The sequence below is a fragment of the Emys orbicularis genome, chromosome 2 (genome assembly GCF_028017835.1).
Source record: "Emys orbicularis isolate rEmyOrb1 chromosome 2, rEmyOrb1.hap1, whole genome shotgun sequence".
Classification (NCBI taxonomy): Eukaryota; Metazoa; Chordata; order Testudines; family Emydidae; genus Emys; species Emys orbicularis.
Window position 1 is genome coordinate 140,670,522 of NC_088684.1, and position 9,828 is coordinate 140,680,349.

At 43.3% G+C, this 9,828-nt stretch overlaps 1 protein-coding gene across 1 annotated transcript; it reads left to right on the forward strand.

Moving 5' to 3' along the window:
- The first annotated feature begins 684 nt into the window (after positions 1-684).
- On the forward strand, positions 685-9,069 carry LOC135873588 (gastrokine-2-like). The gene is made up of 6 exons (XM_065398211.1): positions 685-696; positions 1,921-1,974; positions 3,315-3,452; positions 5,330-5,440; positions 7,738-7,864; positions 8,978-9,069. Exons 1-6 carry the CDS (start codon positions 685-687, stop codon positions 9,067-9,069), a joined length of 534 nt encoding a protein of 177 aa, XP_065254283.1.
- The last annotated feature ends 759 nt before the right edge of the window (positions 9,070-9,828 follow it).

Here is a 9,828-nt window from a genome sequence, read left to right on the forward strand (position 1 = left end):
CCATTTTCTATCCAGGGTTGAAACAAAGATCTCATGTCACTTTGCCGCTTCCCAAAGTTTGTGTACCTCAATGCACACCCCCCGTTAGCATATATGCAAATGTGCTTCTTGCCATTTCCAGCACTGGTCTGAAGATGACCATTCTAGAGAGTAGCTGACATTTCTGACACAGTGCACAGTAGGTGCCAGGCTGAATAGGGCCCTCCAGACCACAAGCAAGCAGAGAATGAGCCCCTCAACTCAGATCTCTCACAGAATGCTCTGAAAATTTGTATCATCACATGATTTAGACAACACTTAATCGAAAGGGTTTTGAAAATAAGACTGTGATGAAAACAGACTGAGAAAAGGGGGAAATTCTCCTTTGGTTGCATTGAACCAAACTCCATGGTCTATTTAATGCTCATGTTTGTATCATTAATCATCTCAAACAGAAGGCTTTGATAAAGACTGTTGACAGGGAATATGTGTTACCCAGCCTCATAGATAAATATAGAACACAGAAAATATTTAGTTTGCTCCAGTGTTTCACTTCTGTTCGTAATGAGAAAAATAAATATTTTATCTGGGGGCTTTTGTTCAGATCCAACCTTGATAAAATATATAAGGTCAGTTCAAGACATATAAATACATTTTCTTCAGCATTTTGTGTCAAATCAGCATCAAATCCAGGTTGGCTTCAAAATGAAGACACTTGTAAGTAGTTTTGACAACCTACATTTTCTGTTAAATGGTTTGTATTTTAGTAGATTTAGGGCCCAACTCTGGGCTGTTCTGAGAGTCCATGGTTCCCATTGAAGTCAATGGGATAGATAAGATATAAGAAAATGGGAGATGGGATTGGGAAGGGACTCAGCACCTGACAAGACTGTGCCCTTAGGCCTAATTTTTCACTATTAGTGGCCACTAATTTGGGGTGCCCCAATTTTTTGGAGTCCAACTTGAGATCCTGAGGACCAGATTTTGAGACATGCCAAGCACCCACACTCAAATTTAGTCAACAGGACTCAGATTTACAAAGTTATTTCAGGACCTAAAGATGAAGATAGGCACCTAATGGATGTTACAAAAGCTCCTAAGCAGGAGAGGTGTCTAACTTCCATTTAAAGTCAATGGGAGGTAGGTGCCTATCTCAGGCCCTTTTGTGAAGGCCCCCAATCCTGCAACAATACATCAAGGTATAATCCTGGTCTTGTTTAAGTCATTAGCAAAACTCCCATTGATTTCGATGGGGCCAGAATTTTACCGTGAAGCCTGTACTCAGTCTTTCCTTGCCGAGTGATGACTGATGCCCTGTTCCTGAGAACCAACGAGACTAGGCACATGAATAAACTTAAGTACATGCATAAAGTGTGGGCAGGAACATGACCTGAGTGAGGACTGCAGGATTTGACTCCAGGTTTTTTTAAAAATGCTCTCTAAATAATCAAGAACGCTGCATGGAGAATGCTAGCATGTCAAGCAATTAAATCATACTTTAAATATTTTGGGGGACAGGACATGACACTTAATTGAGGAAGAAATCCCATAGTGCTGTATGTAGGAAAATAGCTATTGAGTTAAGTTAGAAGCATCCCGTTCTACTTAATGGACCAAATTCCAATCTCAATTACACTAGTATAAAACTGGAGTAACAATAGAATCACTCTGGGGACTGAGCTCAGAATCTAGCCTTACAGGTGTTACATTATTAATTAGAATGATCCACCTAAGTACAGTTGTATTATGTAGCCCTTGTGAATAGAAAAGATAAAATAAATGAATTATAAAATCCCACTCAGTAACTTACGTGAATTTGTGGAAAATCAGAAAGACTGAGGAGCTGCTTATTACCATGTGATTTTAGTTGCATTTGGCAATTAAAAAGGACCTGCAGAGTGTATAGAAATCTCCCTTAATGTTTTCCATGCTGTATTACAGATTCTGCTTCTTGTCGTTCTGGGTATCTTTATGAATCCAGTCTTTGCGAGTAATGTAAGTAGAGGGCCATGTGTCAAGTTTTATGATTCTTCTTTCATGGATCTGCTTTGCCATATTGTTTATGAGATTACCATCCTTATTAGATCAAAATATGGATCTTTCTTTATGAGTCACTCTCTGCTAATATGTGAATTAATGTAACACATTTATGACAATGTTTCCATTAAATTCTCCACACTCCTGCTATTGCTTAGCATGTAAAAATCAGTCTCCAAAAGCAAAAAACATTTGCTCATATTTTATTTGAAAAACATAGCATTGCCAAGTTATATACAAATAAACTTAAGTTGAACTCTCCCAGTACTTTTCTTCATTATAACTTGGCTCATTAGCGACAATAGTAGGCAATGAGCTTGCTTGCTTTAAAGTACTTATCTATGGTTCTCCTAGCTATTGTGTTAATTAATAAAAATGACGCTATAACACTGAAATCTCATGCAGCTGGCTGATCTTCTATATGGGTAGGGATAGACTAGCAGGTGCGTACCCCCTAAAAGCTATCTGGAAGGAACAGCTTCCTTTATAACCATCCTCAAAGTTTCATGCATTTTATTTCTGCAATGGCCTGAGATGATCTTGAATGGGAAATCTAAGGCACCATTCCTTAGAACCTAGTGGAAAAGATAGTACTCGTAACAAATAGGCTAGACTTCCTACATTTTCACAACCAATAGATCCTTTGGTAGTAGGAGTTAGAGCAGAGATTCACCAACTTTTTCATAACATTGGTCACATCTTAATGGAGGGATTTGTCTTGTGGAAGCCTGCTTCCCTTAGTCATTACACAAACCACCACGCATCCATCGGGCAACAGCAACATTTGCTTACACAATTTTTTAATTACATTTAATTATTTTTACTTTCATTTAATGCAATTCTCATGTGGAAATAAGGAAAAGGAATGAGCATCATATGGCCAATGAAGTCTTTGGGCATCAGCAAATATTCAGTAGACCACAGTTTGGGAACAGCTGGGTTAAACCTAACCCTATCCATAAACCAAGCAGTAATCCTAACCCTATCTTTAGCCTTCAGGCAAGGAATGACCCTAATCCTAATCCTGGGCCAAACGGTAAATATAAACCTAACTATAATCAAAACCCTAGACCGAATTGTACCCTAGCCATAGGGTGAGTAGTGGAAGTTGTTTAGAAGTGGATGTAAATCTGAATCAGACCTTTCCCCACTATTGGGTAATCTAACTGAGTTGGACTTTTATGTATTAGCTTCCCTACTATTCTGATGTCACCATTCTTCTCTGTTAGATGCAACTGTTTGAGAGACATTTTTAGGTTGCAATACAATGTTATCTGACAATAAATCTTTCATTTTAGAATATCCAGCTCATAAATCAGGGAAATGATGGGGGAACTGTCTACCAGACAGTGAACATCAATCATAATGTGAACGTTGTTACATTCAACCTTTATTCCGGAGCACACTCCTCCAATGCAATCTTCGACTACGACCATGTAAGTGTCAAAAGAGGTGATCTGGTTGCTTTGTTCAGCTTACATAATGTTCACTGCAAATAGAATAAAAATATGTACTTTAAGCAACTTGAAAGATGTGCTTTATTTCTCTGAAAGCTCTCACTGGAAAGGAATGACATTAGACTTGAAAGCAAATGGATAATCCATCCACTATTGAAAGATGAAGTAATTTAGCATCTTTTTTAGATCATATGGAAAGAAGCTAGCCCCCTGGTTAAATTCTTAAGATAATTTTTTGTCTACCCCCACAGCGGACATTATTTCTTAATAAATGAACAGACAGGCATGGAAGCTATGTGTGTTAAAAAATACAAAATTCCATTATGAATAGAGCAAAAGACAAACTACCATTTTATACATGTAAATGATAACACTTACATCAATGTTCCATTTAGAAATAGTTTATTAAGGGTTAATAAATTATTAGTAGAAGTTTTAATAAATGATTAATAAATTGTTATAGATTGTTATAGAGTCCAAAAGGTCAATAGGCTGCTTATAACCATCTATAGCACCTTCTAATGATGTGCTTACAACCTTCTATAGCACATACTACTCAAGTCTGTAAAATGCTTATAACACCTATTAATCATTTTTTAACCCTTTATCGATATTTTTTAAATGGAACCTTAACATGCAGTGTGACCATGTTAACTGTAATGCTGGATTTTGCTTGACCTCTATACCAGGGCATAAGGTGGTGTTAGGAGCTTTCTGCTCTGATGTCCTTCATGTTAAGGACTGTTCTGATCTCCGTGCAAGGACTGCTCTCTGCTAGCATTCTTTAATGGACTAACCACCCCAAAGGGGACATGGAAGAGGCAGTGTAGTCCCTGGTGGCCAACAGAGCTGGCAGGCATTTGAGTCAAGTGCATATTTCAGTCTCCTAGGCTTTGTCTTCACTACCCGCCGATCCGGCGGGTAGCAATCGGTTTATCGGGGATCGACTTACCGCGTCTACTGAAGACGCGGTAAAATCGATCCCTGATCGCTCTGCCGTCGACTCCGGAAATCCACCTCGGCAGGAGGCGGCAGCGGAGTCGGCGGCAGCGCGGTAGCGGTCGACTTTCCCGCGTCCTCACCACTAGGTAAGCCGACCTAAAATACGCAACTTCAGCTACGGTATTCACGTAGCTGAAGTTGCGTATCTTAGGTCGGACCCCCGCTGTAGTGTAGACCTAGCCCTACAGACCTGTGCAATAGATGTGCAAGCTCCTGAAACATTAAATAAATAAATGCCCTTTTCTTAGAGATATTTTCATTTTCCAAGCAGATTTTTGAGCATTTAGGTCTTTATATTAAATTCCAAGAAGTGAAAGCCAAAATATCTAATATTTAACTGGTATTCCCTACCACCACTGCTTTGGAATTCATCTATTTGATATATATTCAAAATTAATTCATAGTGAAGACATTGGATTGTAAAATCATACAAAGGCCAGCTGGAGTCACATTCTGACATTATTCCAGATTTTCATCAGTGTAAATATAAGTAGATTTTAGCCTAGGTGTCTTGATTCTCTTGCTGGACCTACCATCTGACCTGGGCAGACTGTCATTTGCTACATAATCCTTAAGGCTGTTTGGAGGTTGCATGAGTGTATTTTTAGAAGCAAAATACATTGCACAAATGTGTCTGTGGTGTAGCTGCATTGAAATCCATAGAGTTACACAAGAGATGAATTCAACCAGTGCATTGAACTCTGATTCTTGTCAAACTAGAAGCAAAGTGCAAGTGTGAAGCAGCTTGTAAATATCTCAAGTACCCTGATTTGCAAGAGTCTTTAAAATAGGATAAATTATTTGGAAATGAAAGGAAAAGAAGATTTGCTGAAACTTGTGGTTGTGTTTCACAGGGTATAATTGCTTACCACATGCCATACAAGAAGATATGTGTTGTTTCCAGAATGAACAGGGCAACTTTTCCAACTTTAAACCAACTTGAGGATATGGTCAATAATCAAAGGGTAACTAAGACAAATAATAGTTATATGTGGTATATGCTTCTACACCTCTTTAGGCTAAATCCTGGATTCACTGACGTCAATGGCAAAACTACCAATGAACTCAATAGGAACAGAATAAGACATTGTTTCCTTACACATTAATCTCACTTTAAGTGTGTATATTATATTTTTACACACACACACACACACACACTAGGGTTACCATATTTGCACAATCAAAAAAGAGGACACGGGGGGGAGGAGCCCCGCTCTAGCCCCGCCCCTGCCCTGCCCCGCCCCCATCCACTCCCTCCCACTTCCCACCCCCTGACTGCCCCCCTCAGAACCCCCAACCGCCCCCCTCAGAACCCCCAACCGCCCCGTTCCTTGTCCCCTGACTGCCCCCTCCTGGGACCCCTGCCACTAACTGCCCCCTAGGACCCCACCCCCTATCTAAGCCCCCCCTGCTTCTTGTCCCCTGACTGCCCCCTCCTGAGAACCCCCCACCCTAATTGCCCCCATAGGATCCTACCTGTCCCCTGACTGCCCCGACCCTTATCCACACCCCCACCCCATATTCACACCCACACCCCCAAACAGACCCCCGGGACTCCCATGCCCTATCCAACTGCTCCCCGCCCACTGACAGGACCCCCAGAACTCCCGACCCATCCAACCTTCTCTGCTCCCTGCCTGCTTCGACCCCTCTCCACACCCCTGCCCCCCTGACAGCCCCCCCAGAACTCCCGACCCATCTAACCCCCCCTGCTCCCTGACTGTCCCAACCCCTCTCCACACCCCTGCCCCCCGACAGCCCCGCCCGAACTCCCGACCCATCCAACCCCCCCCCCCGTCCCCTGACCAGGGCCGGCTTTAACAAGAGCCCAGGAATCGGGCTGCGCTCCGGCCGGAGTCGCGGGGCTTGGGGCTGGGCCGGCTGCCCTGGGGCCCAAGCTGGGCCGGAGCCGCTGGGGCCGGCGCGCTCGGCCGGAACCGGGGCCACCGCCCTGGGGCCCGAGCTGGGCCAGAGCCGCTGGGGTCAGGGCTGGCGCGCTCGGCCGGAACCGGAGCCGCTGGGGCCGGGGCCGGCGCGCTCGGCCAGAACTGGGGCCGCCGCCCTGGGGCCCGAGCTGGGCCGGAGCCGCTGGGGTCGGGCCGGCGCACTCGGCCGGAACTGGGGCCGGTGCCCCAGGGCCCGAGCCGGGCCGGGCCGGAGCCGCTGGGGCCGGAGCCGCTCGGCCAGGGCCGGACTGGGCCACGCTGCGTCCCCCCCGCCCCAGCTTACCTGCTGCTGCCTGCCTGCCCCTGCGTCTTTTCAGAGTTCCCGCAAAGATCTGATTCGCAGGAAGCAGGGGAGGAGCAGGGGGGCGGAGCATTCAGGGGAGGGGAGGAAGGGGAAGACAGCTGCGGAGCCGGGGGCGTGCTAAGACTGCAGGGGATGGGGGGAGCCGAGAAGGGGCTTTGGCTGCCGAGCGGCGCCGCTTTTCGATCTATAAATAGCCGACCGGGGGGAAATCCCGGACATTTTTAGATTTTTTAGAAATCCCCCCCGGAGGGCTATTTATAGGTTGAAAAGCCAGACATGTCTGGGGAAATCCGGACATATGGTAGCCCTAAAACACACACACACACACACACACACACACACACACACACACACACACACAGAGGTTGGCAGCCACTGGATCAATATAATACTGTCTTTCAAATGAGTTGTAAAACTGAGCGCCTACTCACCGGTGGTTTTTAAAGTTCCTTTGGCACTTTTTATAGGGTTATTAATCCTAGTGCCCTAACCAAATTTCAACTTGTCTAAATTCTCCCCAGCATTTTCAATCAGATGTGGTATTCTTCTCTTCCTGTTCTAAACTATTGCACCATGAGGCCGAACAGACGCCACATTCCAAGACATAGGTGGCTACATTTTAGAAACAGGTGAAAGGATCCTTCTGTACATATAGTTTAGGGTCTGGTTTTCCACTCAGTTCTCTTGGTTTTATAACAGTATAATTTTACTGACCTCAAGGAATTTCTGCTGATTTCCACTGGCGTAAGTGAGAGGAGAATCAGGCTTGTAGGTTCCCATCATGCTCAGAAGTGAATGCACACAACTCTCATATTCATCTGCAGAGATAAATTGGCCTGTAGTCTGTGAAGTGGTTTAGGGAATCCATCAAGATATTAGATGCTATATAAATGCATTATTACCATCGTAAGTATTATTAACAATACAAAAGAAGCTGGGAAGCCAGCTAGATGTCAGGGCTGATTCATGCTTTTGGCCAAAGCAAGTGGTTAATCTTCCATCATTTTTTCAGGACCTGAATTCCCTCCACAGAAGCTATGGGATATCCCGCATCTATGTCAGAAATGTAGCTGGACTTGGGGCACCCATCCAGGCAACATGTGGAGGACTTTCCACCTACTGGGCTACTGAATATGACAGTGAGTTCAGCCTGAGCTTAACGAGAAATGTATTTATTAATTATGATGATGATTATTGTGGTAGTGCCTAGAAGCACATTGTGCTAAGTACTGTAGAAACACAGAACAAAAAAACAGTTCCCCCCTCAACAGGGTGACCAGATAGCAAGTGTAAAAAATCAGGACGGGGGTCGGGAGTAATAGGTGCCTATATAAGAAAAAGCCCCCACAAATTGGGACTGTCCCTATAAAATCAGGACATCCGGTCACCCTACCCCTCAAAGAGCTTGCAGTCTAAACAGATTTACTGAAAGCAGCCTTGAAAAGTGTATGTAATGATTTTTTAAATTGGCCGGAAGTGTACACTCAGCATCTGAAACAACCTTTACTGATTACATTCAAATGACTAGTGGTCAAAACTTCCTAGGCCTGATTCACCAGTGGTGTTATACCTACATCAGGTTGAAATTTTTCCAACAACGTATTTTTTTTCATTGAAAAACTGCCTTTCTCCCTCCCCCGAAACAAATCGGTTTGAAAAACCTTTGGCTTTAAAAATGTTTCATTCTTTGCAAATTTTTATCATGAGATTGTTATCAAAAATGTTATGAAAACCATTAGAGAAACTTGTTGGAAACTGTGGCACATAATAGTCTGGTCTCCTGTGGGCTGTAATACTTTGGTCTAACATAGGTTGTTGGGTTAGTGTGCAGGTGCTGTTTGGTGTTTGGTGGCCTGTGATACACAGGAGGTCAGATTAGATGTTCTGACGGTCCCTTCTGGACTTCAACTCTGTGGCTCTGATTATTTGCGATCAATTTTTTTTTACCAGCTCTAGTTACGCCAATGTAAAATTGGACTTACATGGTGCTTGATCAGGTCCCATGCTTCTATTAATGAGGGGTACAGTAGCCTAGTATTTCATAAATACTAATATGTACACAGAAGGCCACAAGATCAGGAATGAAGGTGGTTGGCATTTTAGGAGATTAATTTTTAAGAGGTTGGTTAGTGGTTTCTACTAGAACTGCATTTATTTGAACAATGCATTTCAGATGTTTTTATGAATGCAAAGATTTTGAGGGTTTTGTTGTCGTTGTTGCTGGGATGACTTATCCTGTCTTTATTTTATAGGACCACAAAATTTACTTAGTGGTACTGGCTGCGTGGGTGTTAAACTCCTCATTCTGGATGTGAACCTGTGTGGCGGCCTTAAGCTCTTCTAACCAAGAGACATAGCAGAAGCTTATAATATTTCAGCCTCACGGCTCACCACTATTTTACTCAGTCTCATTCCAGAGAATGGTTGATCTCTGGCTCTTCTTTGCAAAGCCTGTGCTGACATGCAGCCACAGCAAACACTCCAACTGTGAATGGGAATAAAAATAAAATGATGATTGGAAAAACATACGGACCATGGCCAATACAATTTCTGACAGCATCAATATTTGGAACAAAGAGTGGAATCCACAGCTTTACTTGTGAATGCTCACAGTTAACCCACACCAGATATCACATTTCACACCTGTTCCCTTCTCTGTAATGAGCTGAACCAACCAAACCCTTGAAGGGCCCCTAATCTGAATACACCAGGCTGCTGGAGAGTTTGAAATCTGGATTGGAATTTTGTGGCCGGGGCCTGTCTCTAGCTGAAATGACATGTGTGTTTATATGTGTCAGAAAGGAAAGAAGATAAGTCTGATAACTCTGCTGTTAGTTTCTACAAATGCTTTGCAGTAAAGATTCCTTTGGCTGATCTTTCAATCTTTCAATCAGTCAGCCAGCCTGCCAGGCAGTATATCTGTATCTATCTATCCAGTACTTATAACAGCATTCAGTAGCATAGTATCTAAGCTCTTTATTCAGCCCTTATCTGCCTAAATTCTTTTGTAGTCTGACTGCAATTGCACTGAAATCAATAGGAATTTTGCCTGAGCAAAGATTGCAGTATACCTTGATGGATACCTTGTATTATTAAAATAAAT

Bases quoted from the DNA above. Each gene is read 5' to 3' on its own strand.
- LOC135873588 (XM_065398211.1), top strand. The intron at 1,975-3,314 runs GTAAGTAGAGGG...CTTTCATTTTAG, and splicing joins ATCCAGTCTTTGCGAGTAAT to AATATCCAGCTCATAAATCA. The intron at 3,453-5,329 runs GTAAGTGTCAAA...TGTGTTTCACAG, and splicing joins CAATCTTCGACTACGACCAT to GGTATAATTGCTTACCACAT.